The sequence below is a fragment of the Antechinus flavipes genome, chromosome 3 (genome assembly GCF_016432865.1).
Source record: "Antechinus flavipes isolate AdamAnt ecotype Samford, QLD, Australia chromosome 3, AdamAnt_v2, whole genome shotgun sequence".
In the NCBI taxonomy this organism is placed as follows: domain Eukaryota; kingdom Metazoa; phylum Chordata; class Mammalia; order Dasyuromorphia; family Dasyuridae; genus Antechinus; species Antechinus flavipes.
This window is the reverse complement of record NC_067400.1, coordinates 585,167,225-585,183,708: the sequence shown is the minus strand read 5'-3', so window position 1 is coordinate 585,183,708 and position 16,484 is coordinate 585,167,225. Positions and strand designations below refer to the sequence as shown.

At 40.3% G+C, this 16,484-nt stretch overlaps 1 protein-coding gene across 1 annotated transcript; it reads right to left on the bottom strand.

Moving 5' to 3' along the window:
• Positions 1 to 3,371: 3,371 nt before the first annotated feature.
• Positions 3,372 to 14,013, bottom strand: PLA2G2C (phospholipase A2 group IIC). Its single transcript, XM_051990833.1, has 4 exons — positions 13,896 to 14,013; positions 9,016 to 9,160; positions 7,190 to 7,299; positions 3,372 to 4,025 (listed from the first exon to the last, which is right to left on the bottom strand). The coding sequence occupies exons 1-4, from the start codon at positions 14,011 to 14,013 to the stop codon at positions 3,880 to 3,882; spliced, it is 519 nt and encodes a 172-aa protein (XP_051846793.1). The 3' UTR covers positions 3,372 to 3,879.
• Between the last annotated feature and the right edge of the window lie 2,471 nt (positions 14,014 to 16,484).

Here is a 16,484-nt window from a genome sequence, read left to right as displayed (position 1 = left end):
TCCTTTACAGTATTAAACTAACCCCAAAGATGAACATTCTTTGCACCTGCCATTTGACAAGAATAGCTTAACAAGGATAACCATTGTATCACTGGACCCCACACCTAATCTCTTTATCTGCTGGGGTGGAGCATTTCCCATGGAACTGGACACATAATCTGGTTCTTTCCTGTAGGGCATGTGTCTGGCTCCTTTCTTTAAGACACAAGTTAACTAAGTCCTCATTAATTTCTATGACTTGGACGGTATCAAAGATGACAAGCAATTGAGCCAGGAAGAATCACCACACTCAGGTGCTGAATTCCATTTCCCCTTTTCTTTTGGGATATTCCTTTGGGATTCTGCTCATTCCCTCTTGCTATTCTGGGGGGAAGGATTGGGGAATCTCTCCCTTCTCCATGAGACAATGTTGGCTACAAGTACATGAGAACACGTGAGCCTAAGACTAGATCTCACATCTCTGACTGCCTTTGTTGCTTTATGTTTTTCCCCCACAAAATCATCATCATGAGAAATGGGCATTTCTAACTTTGGTGGATACTTCTCAAGGTCAAGAATTTGTGAGTTCCTGAGTTGGTTCTAGTTGCCAGGCTAGAGCAGATTTTTGCAATCAAACCACCAAGAAGATCATTTTGAACTTGAAAGGAGCCATGACTGGGTGGGCAGTAGCACCTTTTCAGTTATTTAGAGAGTGCAGGCTTGAAATGAAAATGAAGGCTCTATTCAATAGTCCCCTAAAGTACCTTTACCTTTTGGGAAAATATAATAGGTGTGATGGTTTATTGTTTTATGTTTTAAGAGTTTGTTAGTGTGCTCTTACGAATCCCTTACATTTTAAGTGCTCATTTCATGACAGAAGAAATATATAGCTATCCAATGCTAGATAGATACAGGACATACTTATGTAGATGTAGATTTAGCCCATATAACCATGTCCTATATACTTTTATATGTATGTATAGCTTTCCTATGCAATATAGGTATAGGACATCCCTATATCCCTATAACCTCTGTGTCTTTGTCTAATCCCATGAATATATATAGATATATGTCTGTCTATCTATATTTCATTCACCTTTTTCTAGAAGGAACCCTGATAGTTCAGTTTTGGGGAAATCCCAGACACAAGCCATAATAAGCTTCATTTCAGAAATTTTCCCCAGAGGTTTACTCCAAGGTGGGGCACAAAGAACAAAAGAGTTATAGAAAAACTTGATCTCTTCTTTTTGGGGCCTGGTTACACTCTGATCAATCTGGGTCCACTGGTGCCCAGCATCAGACCCCTCTCTAAGAGGTGAGAGAATAGGGTTCCCAGTGATGATATGATCCAAATGCGTCTTTGGCCTCTAGGTCAATGAGTTTGCTTTTTGATCAGGAATCATAGAAAGGAAATAATAGTTGATCTCTATCCTATGCTTATCTAAAATCTTTATTACTTCTCTTGAGGGGAGAGGTAAAATTTCTGAGTGATATCAGGGAAGATCAGGAAGTACTCATTTACAATTTGGGACATTAGAGATTGAAAGAAGAACCAGGAGACTGGGTATCTTCCTAGATGTGCTCTCTCTTGACACTGTATGAATTTTTCTTTCCATGGCTACCTTTCTCCTTGGTGTATCTTTTCTTGGCTCCCTCTCTCCCTCCCTCCTGGTGTTCTTGTCTCTCATTATAAGTTCCCCTCTGCCTCCAGCTAAACTTGGCTTTTTTCCACCAGCAGTCAATAGCAGTTACTTCCCTTCCAGGAAAACTCTTCCTCCTGACACCTTTTTTTCTCTTAGTTATTGACATTTTCATGGTGTTTTTCTGTCACCTGGGAGGTAAGAGAGAAGCTTAGTTGTTTTTCTGTTTGTTTTTCTCTCCCTTGTTTCCATGGAGGACAAAACTCAAGGAGATGAAAGGAAATTCTCTGTGTCTGCTTCTTAAAGATTTGAGAGTTATAGCAACACCTCTACATCCTGCTTTTTTGTCCTTCTCCCAACCCTTGTAGGGCATTGCTTGCCATTGTGGGGATGGTCCTGGTGTCTTCCACCAATCCTGGTTTTAGGAAAGGCAGTTACATTATGCACTGGAAAGAACATTAGATTTGGAATTAGACTCCCTGATCTTATCATTGATATGAACAAGTCATTTCTATTTTCTAAACTTCAGTCTTATTGAAATCTAACGTCTAAGTTACAGTCTTATCTGTAACTGATAAATTTGGAATTGATGATCTTTAAAAGTCTCTTTTGGCTTTGAGTATTATGATAGCAAGTGATTGGTGGACCTCTTTTCCCTTCCTGCAACCTCTGAGTGAAGGCTGACTATCTGTTTTAACCTCAAAAAGGTCTAAGTTTTAGGTGGAGGGGATCACTTCATCCCAATGGTGGCTGTAAAACTGAAGGGGTAGATAGAAAAGCCTGTTAGAAGAGAGTAAAAGATTCTTCATCATCCATAAATGCTTCATTGAATCATGAAGACTAAAATGATAAGGAGACATTTTTAGAACATCTTCCAGATGTTCCGTGGATGACGGAGTCCTGGGATGTAGTGGGAGGACCAGGAGTAAGGAGACCTGGATATAAGTCCTAGCTTTAATCATGATTGACCAAGTAACTTTCATGGCTCTGGTCCTCACCTTCCTCATTTGTATGAGGAAAAGTAAAAAAATAGAACAACACTTTTGTAAACAGGAGACATTCATAACAGAAGCAGCAGAATGAAACATGGTGGATACCTTCAATTAAAAGTTGTTCTCAACTGTAGTTTCAGTTGCACATGAATCAAAGATTAAGGGAGTAAGAGGCCCTTATCACTCATGCTTTTTGTACAACTCCTGCACATTTTTTGGAAAGGGAAGAAGCAGAGCAGAATTTCCAAAATGGGTTAGTGAGATATAAACTATAATCAAGGATTTAATAGACATTAAAAGAAATTTTCTAACTCTAAATCAGATGGTTCCTGGGATCAAATACCTTGAGTTCATACTAGGAGAAAAAAAAATCAAAAAAATACATTTAATCTGGGGCATCTGCTGACTTTTGTTGTCTGCCTACATGGATCTAATGGTTCATAACTTTCAAATTATACATTAGAGAATTGTAGCTTTCCCTGACAGTGAAAGGTTTTCCAGTCATAACACCTCAGTAAATGTCAACAGATGTTCCTGAAGAGATTAAATATCTAAGGCCCAGCAGATTGTACCAGAGAGTAGCTCAACAACCAAGAGACCAATAGAGATTCGCAGCTGAGATAATCCAACAGAAAATAGCCATCGATACAATGTCCAGCAGAAAGATGGTGATTGAGTGATGGGATTTGACACCCAATTTGATTATATCACCAGGGGACATTAGCAATGTTGCAGGTGTAAACCATCCCAGCCATGTGACCTTAGAAGTATACCTTCCATGTATATTCCCTGGGTTCATGTGTTCTCTGTATGTGTGCCCACCCCATTAGTACTGTAGGTAATTTGTAGGTGGGAGGATTTTATTTGTGTAGTTTTTGAGGATGCTTTCTTTTCACTTTATTTGCAATATTCTTTGTTGCAGTGTTTTTTTTTTTGCTTGATACAAATGTATCCTCTGTGTAGCAAAAGTAAACCCACAGTTACAATGGGATGCTGATCCAAGAGTGCCTTAAACATAAATCCTAATGTAAAATAAAGAAATCAGTAAGGTCCCTTTTAGGTCTGACATTCTAGATTCTAAAGTTCTTCTGGCTCGAACATTCTATGTCCAAGTTCAAAGCTCAACCAGTCTGTGTGGGCCCATGAATCTAAGTGTGCTGAGCTTAATCTGGGAAGTTTTCCTGGAGGTGAGTTTTGTCCAGAGTTTTAAGAGAAGAGGCAATCTCTCATCTGTGGCTGTGGGGAATCACTATATCCCGGCCTCTTCCTTAGCATATAACTTTGTTCACGCCACATCGAGACTGACTATAGAACTGATAATTCTTCTTATAGGTGAGAAGACTCTCTTTGAAGCAGTGAACAGATCTCTTGTCACACTCACAGGCCAGTGACCCACAGAGGCTCCCGCCACCATCTATTAGAGGAAAGAAAATACCGCAAAGGTGAGGTTGAGGTGATGTGATGTCTGGATCCCATGCCGGCGCTACATAAGGATGACTCCCATTTCCATTTCCCTATCCCTCCCACAGCAATCTGTGAAGTAGATGCTGAAATTTTCTGTCCATTTTACAGATGGCAAAGGGAAACACTGCAGGTGCTAACACCCGAAAAAGATGAAGGTGGAGAAAACAGAGACTGTAGTTTTTCTTCCTGAAGTTTCTATCTTGATCTTGTCAAGTACATTATAGAAGGGATTTTTTAATCATGTATGGATCCTTATAGCACCCCTATATGGGTTCAATATAGAGGGTCCTTGAAAATCCTTCCCATCTTGGAGATTCTGTGATTCAAAGACAACAGTTGCTCTGAAGCTCAGGACTTTCGTTTCTCTCGAGTAGGTCTTCCATCTTAAATGGGATCATATTTGTAAAATACTTAGAACAGGACAGTATATGCTATATCAAAATCCTTATTCCTCTCCTTACCTCCCCCACCTTGGAGCTTGTGTTTTAGACACCTTCTACCAGTAGTGTGATATTTCATCAGAGAGGAATATGTGGTAAGAATTTTTGGAGAGGGGGCTAAGTGCTTTGCTTTTATGGGCAATTATATACATGTGTTTGTAATATATACCTACATAAGCACACATTATATGAATACATATATAATTATATGCACACACACATATATTCATATTGCCAGCCTAGGAGATAATGTGGTTAGAGTTGGATGAGTGCTAGAACTAAAGTTAGGAGAGGTCTATGACCCAAATGACAACCTCTCTTATCTCAGTTTTCTCATCTGAAGAATGGGAATAATTATAGGTTGTAAAGGACAGTTATGGTAATGGTCTTACAATCCTTTCTAAACCATAAAGTGCTCTAGAGAAGTCAGCCGTTGTTATAAGGATTCTTTCTGCTCCACTCTTCCATATACTTAGCATCTCCAACCAATTGAGCATTCAGCAAGTAAGTCATTATCATTAAAATCTTGGCTAAGGACAGGGACAGGTCCTTGGAGGATCTGGAAAATTATACAAGCTTGATTCCTCCAATACCCAGCAATGCTTATTATAAAAAGTAGGAGTAATATCAATCGGGCTCAAAAACCAGTTCTACTTCTACTAGCCATGTGGACTTGGGCAAATCACTGAGGCTCAATTTCCTCATAAAATGCATACATTGTACTACCTGCCATTTAAAATTGAGGTGGCAAAAGCTTTATAAACTTTATGGAACTATGCATAGTTCAACTGTCAACAATAGGCAGTCGGGGCCCATATTTTATCTAAACTTGTACCACCCCAGTACCTGTGAGTGTTCTGCAAACAGTAGGTACTTAAGTGTTTATTTCATGAAATTTATCGAATTTTAGGGAAAAAGTTCTTTAAAAAAATTCAGTGCGACATTCTTGCCTACCTTCACTCCCTTTCACTGACAACTAAGTGAGTTGAAGACAATATTGGATCTCTGTTTTCCGGGAACCTGAGAGTTGGAGGCTGCCTCTGCTGCCCAGGTGACTTCCATCACATCACCTCTCTCTGATGACCTTTCCTCGCTTCTCATTTTCCTTGACCACTCTGTAGTATTTGATTCTAGGTCTCTGTTTCTTCACCTGTTACATGAGTGTGTTGTTTCTAGGGTCCCTTCTCGTTAACATTCTATTTTCTAACATTCCACATACTAAGATTTCTTCTGGCACTAGTGATCTATGAGCCATCAGTAGTTATATAAACCGCCCCCATACTGAGAGACAATAGTTTGCTACTCCGTTTCAGCAGCCCTCCTCACAGAGACTGGCTTTGGGAGTCAGGTTATATCCTTTTTTAAAAATCTAGATTACCCAATGACATTTAGAAATGTGGACAGACTCAGGGTTGTTTTTCTCATTCCCTTCCACTGCATCCCAGGACTCTGCTGGTTGCTAAGCAACCAAGGGCAGGATAAAACCGGACCAACGAGACATTGGCAGCTGGGTCCTGGGTATAGGATTTCAGGGACCAGCAGGGCTGCTCTTTTGATTCATCTCCTGATGAAGACTGGAGAGTTATAAGCGGATCAGTGCCATGGAAAGCCTCTGAAGTCAGGGAACCAGCTCTACAAAGAGTGAATTTGAATAGCCAGGAGGGTATAGGACAAATGGTTCTGGAGTAGGAGTCCTGGGTTCCAGTCCTGACTGCCACTGGCTCATTGTATATAGGCTGGTCAGTTCTCTTTCTGACCCTTAGTTTCTTTTGCATAAAATGAAGAGGGTAGTTTAGATGATTTTTAAGGACTCTTCTGGTCCCTTCCAATTCTACATCCTGAGATCCTTCCTTTCATTGACATTCTTTTGTCCTAAGTTCCTTCCCAGTTCTGACACGAGATGCTTGAAACTTCCTTCTCACTCTGACCATCTGTGTTCTTTTCGCTTTGATTGATGTGTTTTGTTTTTCTTTTTATATCACCAGAGCTCCACACAATGTCCCATATCTCCTACTCCCAATGAACATATAAAAAGTAATGTTTTTTTTTTAATGACAAAAAGATTAAAGGGAAAAAATCAGCATAACAATGCATTGAAAAGTCTGAAAATATCTACAGTGTATAACACTTGTAGACCTCCCACCTCTACAAAAGAGTGAGGTGGGAGTGACTTCTTATGTTCTTTTTTGTTCTTTATAATTTTGCAATATTCTTTTTGATTCGTTGTGTGTATGTGTATGTGTGTGTGTGTATGTGTGTGTGTGTGTGTGTTTGTATTCTAAGGGCTTTTCCAATTCTGTTATCCTATGTTCTAAGGTCCCTCCTACCTCAAGCATTCTATTTTCTAAGGGCTCTCCTAGTTCTAACACTCCCTGTTCTAAAATTCTCCTACATCTGACATTCTCTGTTCTAAGGGCTCTCCCATCTCTGGCATTTTCTGTTTTAAGGGCCTTTCCAGATCTGACATTCTATGTTCTAAGGGCCCTTCTAGATCTGATACTCTGTATTGCAAGAGCCCTTTCAGCAAGTCTAAGATTTTTGGTTTTCAGATCCTAATTCTTTCTTCTTAGAGACTTCCTAGGTGACTAAGGAAAGAAAAGAAGCAGGAAGAAGTGGAAGAGAAACCTTATAGGAGAGAACCTAGTGACTCCTCCCTAACCCATTGTCTACTCACAGCAAATCACACTTCCATTGACAATGTGGAATTGATAGCTGCTAAACATTGGCTGACAGCCACAGCAGGTCTTCAGCTCAGCATAGCAGCAATCATGGTCCTGACAGCACCTGGGAGATTGGAGATGGGATAAGCAAGGAAAAGAGCATGCTGTTGGCCTAAAAATCCACAGAAAGACAGCTGAAAGACTTTAGATGCAAATAACAAAGCTCTAGGGGAAAGGCTAGCCACTGAGAAGGCTTTGAACTTAGATTTTGATTCAGAAAATCTCTCTAGGCTTTGTATTTCCTATTTTACATCCTCATTGAGGATAATCTATTTAGCAACCAGGACTATCATGAAGATGAAATAAGATTAGTAAAGCATTTTGCAACCAGAGTGCCATGGAAATAGTGGTTATTTATCACTACACTCTTTTTGCAAGGGACAATCTGTTGCATCCCTCCTGATACTCTCTCTTGAGGTAACCAGGGTCAGGACAACAAATTTTGGAATTTGATAGTAGGAGAGGTAAAAATCTGGATTTTGTGTTAAGACTCAAGCTATGAAGATAAATGTTGCCCACTGATACTCCAATTCATCTTGCGAGTCTTGTCATGGCCATTGGCAGAATGGAAACTAATAGAGCTTAGCCTTTTATGATCCTGGAACATCATAGTTAAAAGGGCATGAATGTAGAAGATGTAGAATTCTGTAAGCTTAGCAAGTGAAGCCCAGAAGAAGGTGCTCAATAAAGATTTATTAATTAAGAGAACATGAGTCGTTGCTGTGGCAGTTATTCAGGACATGCTCTCAGTTCTTTGTAGATGGATTCAAAAACATCCTACTCTTTCAAAGTGACCATCCCTTGTAAGAAATATACTGGGGACAAGCCAACTCAAAATTCAACATTCTGAAAAAACATTTTTTTAACTTTTAAAAATAAAACTCAGTTGTATTTTTCAGTTAAATGTTAGAATTTTTAAATTTCAGTTTTGTTAATCTTCATTTTTCAAAATTTCTACTTTTGAAGATTCTTTTTCACTTTTAAAAATCAATTAATTTTTTTCTCCAGTTACATTCAAAACAAATTTGTTTACATTTCTTTTTAAAATTTTTGAGTTCTAGGTTTTCTCACTTATCTGGACCCACAATTAAGAAGTTATGCAAAACATTTCCATAAAATTTAAGTTATTAAAGAAAACATAGATCTCCTACCCTATAAAAATAAAAACCCTCAAGAAAAATTAAGTTTAAAAAAGAGAGAGAGAAGAGAGAATGTTTCATTTTGTTTTCAGACACAATAAATTTCTGTTCTTTGGATGGATAGGATTTTTCATCATAAGTCTTTCAAATAGTCATGGATGATTGTACTATACTGAGAATAGCAAAGTCATTTATATCTGGTCATCCCGGAATGTTGCCGTTAACTTTATATACAGTATATTTCACTTTGCTTGAGTTCATGGAGGACTTTCCCAGGTTTTTTTTTTCCTTCTGAGAGCATTCTGCTCATCATTTCCCATAGAACAATAATATTCCATCACAAACACATACCATAGTTTATTGAGCCATTCTCCAATTGATGAGCATCCCCTCAATTTCCTTTTTTTTTGCTTGAGAAGAGAGCTTCTGTGAATATTTTTTGTACATATAGATCACAACATTTCTAGTTTGATATTTAATTGGGGGAGGCAAAATGAGTGCTCTTTGATGTTTTTAAACTTATGCCCAATTCATTGATCTGTTTTGAAAAGACATTTAAAAATCATCTGATTTCCTTTTTCCCTTTGTGCTTAAGCAAAATCCTCAGAGAAGGTTATAGACTATGGTTGGTCTATAGTTACCTGTCAGTGTCATCTACTGCATTTCCTCTGCCCCCTAGGCCACAGTAACAGCCGTAGCCATAGTATGAGAATAAGGCACTCTTCCCAGTCATGAGCTTGATCATCCTTCCAAACTGCCAGAAGTTACTGTGGGTCAGTGTGGTCACTGTCAGAGAAAAAATGGGGAACCTGGGACCTCATTGGGAGAAGGCAAGCAGGGACAAAGCTTCCATAGCAATATATAACTGAGAAATCACAAGGCAAGGAATTTGTCAAGATATTCACAATCACAGAATTTTAGACCCAGGAAAGGAGTTTAGAACTCAGAGGTTTAGATCTGGAAGGAGCCTTGCTTAGAACAATTGGAAGGAACTTTAGAAAACAGGAGGTAGGAACTAGAAGGGACCTTGCAAAAGAGAATATCATATATGAAAAAGACCTTAGATCATTAAAAGTCAGGGCTGGAGCAGAACCTTAGAACACAGAATGTTAGAGATAAAAGAGAATGTTAGATGGTGATAGAAAAGAACTTGACCAAGATCACCTTGGTAGTTAGTGACTAGAACTAAGAAATAGCCTTGAGATCAAAGTCTCTAGATTCCTAAATATGAGCAGCAAATTCAGTGAGAAGGCACATGCACAAAAATGTACATACATGAACATATATGTATATGTACATATACACATATGCACAGAGACAGAGTGAGAGAGAGACAAAGAGATAGAGACAGAGCAGAGACATAGAGACAGAGAGAGACAGAGGGAGACACATCCAGAGAGACCAAGAGAGAGATAGAGACACACATAGAATAAAAGTCTTTGAGAATCATTTTCTTGAGAATTGTCTATCACAGCTTAAATTAGAAGAGAGTTCCAGCACATATTGGAAAGAGCTGTTTACTGGCCATGGGACTTCGAGTGAGCTCCTTCTTCTATCTGGATCTCAGTTTCCTGCTGTGCAAAATATAGCCAATAATTCCTGCCCTGCTCCATTAGGCTCCAATGAATTTATGGAGGCAAAAGTTCCCTGTAAATCTCCAGTGTTGCTGTACAAAAGTTATCTGTTTTTGGCTGTGAATTGAGGAAACAATGATGTGCTCTTTCTTTAATGAGCAAACCAGATGTTTCTCTTTTAATTACATGTGACCAGGAGTCTGTAAGAGTCTAAATAAAGAGGAATATTTTCCAAGGGAAAATGAAATCTGGGAGAGAAAAATCACCTCCTTCTTAGTTATTGCTACTGAATAGCATTAGTGACTAATATTAATAGCAATGCCCCAGGAACTTTGCAGATCTCCAGCACAGCAAGTATGACAACCTTAGTCCATTCCAAAAGTGGAGAAACAAGCTCAGCACAATTAGAGGGATCTATTTATCCCCCTTTGGACTGATGGCAAGTGAACTGACCATGGAGCACTTAGGAGTAAGAAAGGTATTAGAGGATTTTGTCAGTACAAGCTGAAGATGAGTAGGAGAGGTAGGTATGGGTCCATCCTTTAGATTAGGGTCATGAACCTTAAAGCTGGGAGAGATCTAGAGATCTGGTCCAAATTCTTCCTTTTACAAAGGAGCCAACAATGACCAGGGAAGATTTACTACAAGTCACACAGGTCCATTGAGGATTCAGATTCCTGCTTTTCTCAACCCAAATCTAGTTCTCTTTTTACTACATCATGATAAAAGAGGGGTTGAGAAAATTTTGGAGTGAGAGAAAAATAAACCAAGCTTGAGATATATTTGTATTGTACACACAAAGAATTTTGGTACACATCATCATAGTTTCAGAGTTGGGCAGGGGCCATGGAATCTAACCCCCAAATCCAGCCCATTATCTCCTGAGCCATCTAGTTGCTTCCATTTTTAGGACTAAAAATAGCTTGCAGCAAAATATTTTTATGGAACTCTTCCTTTCATCATGTGAAATGCTAACAGTCCAAGGAATCAACCAGGTTATGAAATGCAGTCCTTAGAGGACTCGGGCAGAAGAATATTCCATCCATTTCTCCCCCACTCTCCATTGTTGACTGGGTTCTTCCTCTCATCCCTCCCACTCCCTCTCTTCCTACCTCCCAGCAGAGCCCAGTCCTATAAATACAGATGCAAACACAGACAGGACAAGGCACTGAAGTTATTTCAGAACATTTAGAGACTTACAGAGGAGGACCGCAAAGATCAAGACAACCTTCATTACCCAGAAGCCAAGATGGGGTCAAGGGAAGAATGCCACACTTCTTCTTCAAGAGTGGTAGATCTAGTCAAGTAGAACAGTCAGGGGTGAAGTATGAGCAAGCTGGGAAATGGATCTGTTAATTCATGTCACAGTGAAGAAAGGTCCTGTCAACAGAACAAGCAGAAATATGTGGGGAGGATTAGTAGAATGGAGAAGTCTTTTCAAATCTATTCATAGAACTACATAATGTCAGATTAGGAAAGGACTCAGAATATAGTGTCAAAGCTGAGGGGGCCTTAGAACGTAGAATATCAGAATTGGGAGGGTCCTTAAAACAGAATGTCATAGCTGAGAGGTTCCTTTGAACGGAGAATGTCAGAACTGAGAGACTTAGAACAGAGAATTTAGAACTGAGAAGTTCCATAAAATACAGAATGTCAGAGCTGGGGAAGCCCTGGGAATACAGAATGTTAGAGCTGGGAGGGTACTTGGAACACAGAATGTCAGAACTGGGAGGAATTTTAAAACATGGACTGGTAGATTTGGAAGGAACTTTAGAACATCAGATGTTAAAACAGAATGTTAGAATTTGATAGTTCCTTAAATGTCACCTAGTTTGACCCTTTCATTTTTACAAGTGAAAGAATTGAGTCCCATAAAAAGGGAAATGATTTGTCTATAACTGATTTCTCTACACATCTATAATATGCTCTCTGAGCCTGGGATTTTAATTTTCAGGATTTAATGACTCAAATTTTAGACAATTACAAGTTCTAACAAAGTTTTAAACTATTTTATTTCTTTTTTATTTTAATAATAGCTTTTAATTTTCAAAATACATGTAAAAATAGTTTTCAACATTCTCCTCTGCAAAATCTTAGGCTTCAATTTTTTCTCCCTTCCTTTTCCCCACCCCCCTCCCCTAGAGGGGAAACAATCCAATTTTGTTTCATTTCTAAGTTAGTTCATCCTTGATCTCCATCCTCTCCCCAATGGAGAAAGACCATGTGCTATATTCAGCACTTTGGACAAGGGTCAACTGCAATGTGGTTAGCTGGGAATTGTCAGGGTCTCTGGTTCAGGGACAACAGTGTGCAGAGAAGATCTGGAAGGTACCAGGGGAGCACAGAGAACCTGGCTATCCACAACTTTCCCTGAGCAGAATCTGGCTTTCAGGTAGTTAGAGTAATAGAGCCTGTTAAGCCCGATAAAGGCAGTTTTGGGGACTTAGGCAGGTCTGGGCTTATCATTCTGGCACAGCATTTCCCACATAATGTAGTCATAGGCTTTAGAGCTGGAAGGTCCTTTAAAGATCCTCTCATTTTATGGAAGAGAGAACTGAAGGACTTAGTCCTTAATAAATGTTTGTTGGATTGGATCAGGTGCATTGAATTTCTACAGGATAAAGGACATGAGATACTTCTTAGAAGAAAATGTTTTAGGCTGAGACCAAGAAATGGCTTTGAAGGCAAATTTTCCTCAGAAGGGAGGAGTCACTCAGAACCCATTTACTCTTTATTTTACACAGTGTTCTAATAAGCCTGTTTCCCCAGTAGATGACAATGGAAGGGAACTCCCCCTCATGTGGCATTTAATAGTCAACAAAGCATCTATTTAGCAAGTCAGAACATGCATACACACAAATGTGCATGCACACATGTGCGCGCGCACACACACACACACACACACACACACATACACACACTAGATTTAACTTTTTAATTTTTTTTTTGGCCAAATCCTGAGTCCTCATTTTGCTGATTTGGGAACTAAGGCCTTTGGAAGGGAACTGACTTGCTCTAAGTCACACATCAAGTAAATGGCAGATCTGGGATTTGAATCCATGATCATTTGAGCTTCAGTTTCCAAGTACATTCATAGGGTTGTTGTGAATAAAGTGCTTTGTAAACTTTAAGCTGCTACAGAAACTCATGACAATATCACTTATGTTATTATAATCTGTTTATGCTTTACATAATAAACTTTTAAGAAAAAAGTTTCCATGGAAGTAATGGAAGATTTGAAAAGTTGGATAGTTTAAAGACATGAATTACAGATAACTAGAAAATTGGCTCCTGTAAACCAGACCATTACTCCAAAGAAGTTGAATATACGAGGCTTTCCTGTCTTTGACCTTCCTTCTCAGCCCACTATCCCAAGTGGTCTGATCAGTTCATCTAATGGTGAAAAGGTAATTACTAATTCCAGACATTTCTATAAAAAGAATGAGGACAGATGGTTCAGGAAATTGGGTGCTGATTCCTGGGATATGGAAGTCACTTGTCAAAGCAAAACAAATGTTCCCACTAAATGGCTGCTGGGAACATGAAACTGGTGCTGTGAGTTCCAACCTAAGACTGAATGAAATCACTTGTATTTCAGTCCAGATCTCTCAGTAGATTTGTCAACAATCCTTATCCTTATCTTTGCCTTCATCACCGTTATCATAACCATCATCAACTTTATTGACATCATTATGATTGTTATAAACCCCATCATCATCACCATTCTCATGTATGCCATTGACATCACCTTTACCATCTTTCCCACTTTTATCTCTACTATCACCTTTATCTTCATCATTAATATCACCATCCATGTATTAGCACTATGGCCACCAGTGTCATCACCATCCCCGCTTCATGACTAGTACTGTCCCTGTAACCATTATCATACTCATATCGATTGAAACAAGCACTATAATTGTCAACAACATTTCAATTAATATCACTGTCATCATCACTATCAGTCATATCCTGGTAATCCCCATTACTATCATCCCCAATCCCATTATTATCAATCTCCTTCACCATCACCACTACAACCATGATTGTCACCACAGTCAACATCACTGTTAGTGTCATCAATCTTAGATGAAAGATCACACAGTATTTCAGAATTAGAGTCCAACCTTTTTTACTTTACTGGTGAGAATTTTGAGGCTCAGAAAAGTTATACGTTGTCTAAAGTCACACAGGTGAGCATATGTTGGAGACGGCATCCAAAACTGTATCGTCAGCTCCATGTCCATTATTTTTTCTATTTTATCTAATTGATCTCATGCTCATCCTCATCTTTATTATCATATCATAAATCCAAAACTTTAAGAGACCTCAGAGACCAGTGAGCTTAGCCACTTACTTTTTGACAAGGGAACTAAGGTTAAGGGAGTGGTCTCAGGGATGATTTGCTCAAGGTCATATCAGTAAGCCAAGGTCATATTAGTAAGCATTAGAAGTGGGATTTGAAACTAAATCCTCTGATAATGGCAGCTAGTGGCTGCCTTGAGTCAGGGAAACTCATCTGCCTGAATTCAAACCCAGCCTCAAACACCTACTCTGGGTGATCTTAAGCAAGTCACTTCACCTATTTGTCTCCAGTTCAATATTTGTGAAATGAGCTGGAGAAGAAAATGGCAAGTCAATCTAGTATCTTTGCCAAGAAAACCCCATATGGGATCATGAAGAGTTGCTTATGACTGCCGTGATTGAACAACTGATTGAACTGTCAATGATTGAACAACAATAACCTCTGACATTAGAATTAACACTCATTCCATTATTCCAGGATTTAATGGAAGTCAACTGGGGCTCCAACAATAAGAATCCTCAAATATACCCATTACAGAAAAGTCAAGACAAAGAGGGAAATGGATTCTCCTTTTAAAACACACTTATTAAGTCACCTTGGCTGCATAGGAGCCTCTCTCCTTGCTTCTCTGCCCTCTGAGTATATGCATATCTTGAAGATGGAGACTGGAATAGGAAGATCCTCCTAAATACTGAAAAGCAGGAGTCTGCAGCTCTAGTCTCCTAATCTAAGAAAGTACACAGAGTTCAGAAAGTCAATTTAATTGGAAAAATTACTTCATCATTCTCATGCCAGTAGAACGGGGATGGAAAAGCCACTTATGTCTGAGAAGTAACTTATGAGGCGTTCCAGAGCACTACCCTAATATTTTAAAAGACTCTTCTGTGTGACCTTAGCTAAGTCACTCTCCCTGTATTCCAGTTTCCTCATATGCAACAAGAAAGAATAGGTTCATAAAGAGGGCATTATAGACCAGCAAGTCCAGCCTCCTCTTTTTATAGATGAGGAAACAGAAGCACAAAGCATTTATTTGATTTGTGTAAGCTCACACAAGTACTAAGTGTTGGGGTAGAATTTGAACCCAGGTCTTCCTGAATCTAGATCCAGTCCACCATGAACCTCTCATCTCCAAAGCTACTATAGCTCTGATATAATGTATGTTCTAATGTTTTTTTTTTTCTACCTCTGACATTCTCTGTTCTAAGGGTCCTCCCAGCTCTCACATCCCATGTTCTAAGGGCCCTCCCAGCTCTGACATCTTGTGTTCTAAGGGCCCTCCCAGCTCTAACATTCTGGGTTCTAAGGGCCCTCCCAGCTCTGACCTCCTGGTTCTAAGGGCCCTCCCAGCTCCTAAATCCTGGGTTCTAAGGGCCCTCCCAGCTCTGACATCCTGGGTTCTAAGGGCCCTCCCAGCTCTAACATCCCGGGTTCTAAGGGCCCTCCCAGCTCTGACCTCCTGGGTTCTAAGGGCCCTGACAGCCCTGACATCCTGGGTTCTAAGGGCCCTCCCAGCTCTAAATCCTGGGTTCTAAGTCCCCTCCCAGCTCTGACCTCCTGGGTTCTAAGGGCCCTCCCAGCTCTAACATCCCAGGTTCTAAGGGCCCTCCCAGCTCTGACATCCCGGGTTCTAAGGGCTCTCCCAGCTCTGACCTCCTGGGTTCTAAGGGCCCTCCCAGCTCTGACATCCTGGGTTCTAAGGGCTCTCCCAGCTCTGACCTCCTGGGTTCTAAGGGCCCTCCCAGCTCCTAAATCCTGGGTTCTAAGGGCCCTCCCAGCTCTGACCTCCCGGGTTCTAAGGGCCCTGACAGCCCTGACATCCTGGGTTCTAAGGGCCCTCCCAGCTCCTAAATCCTGGGTTCTAAGTCCCCTCCCAGCTCTGACCTCCTGGGTTCTAAGGGCCCTCCCAGCTCTAACATCCCGGGTTCTAAGGGCCCTCCCAGCTCTGACATCCCGGGTTCTAAGGGCCCTCCCGGCTCTGACCTCCTGGGTTCTAAGGGCCCTCCCAGCTCTGACATCCCGGGTTCTAAGGGCTCTCCCAGCTCTGACCTCCTGGGTTCTAAGGGCCCTCCCAGCTCTGACCTCCTGGTCTCTAAGGGCCCTCCCAGCTCTGACATCCCGGGTTCTAAGGGCCCTCCCAGCTCTGACCTCCTGGTCTCTAAGGGCCCTCCCAGCTCTAACATCCTGCATTCTAATAACATTGTCAAAGTCAAATTGTCTCCTTACTTGATAT

What these genes read in the sequence shown, in the direction of transcription:
- PLA2G2C (XM_051990833.1), bottom strand. Translation starts at nt 14,013, where the DNA reads ATGTTGACTGTGGTGACAATCATGGTTGTAGTGGTGATGGTGAAGGAG. An exon ending in GACTGATAGTGATGATGACA is followed by an intron (nt 9,161 to 13,895) that starts GTGATATTAATT and finishes TTTCTCTGACAG; the next exon opens with TGACCACACTGACCCACAGT. An exon ending in CAATGGAAGTGTGATTTGCT is followed by an intron (nt 4,026 to 7,189) that starts GTGAGTAGACAA and finishes TTCCTCTAATAG; the next exon opens with ATGGTGGCGGGAGCCTCTGT.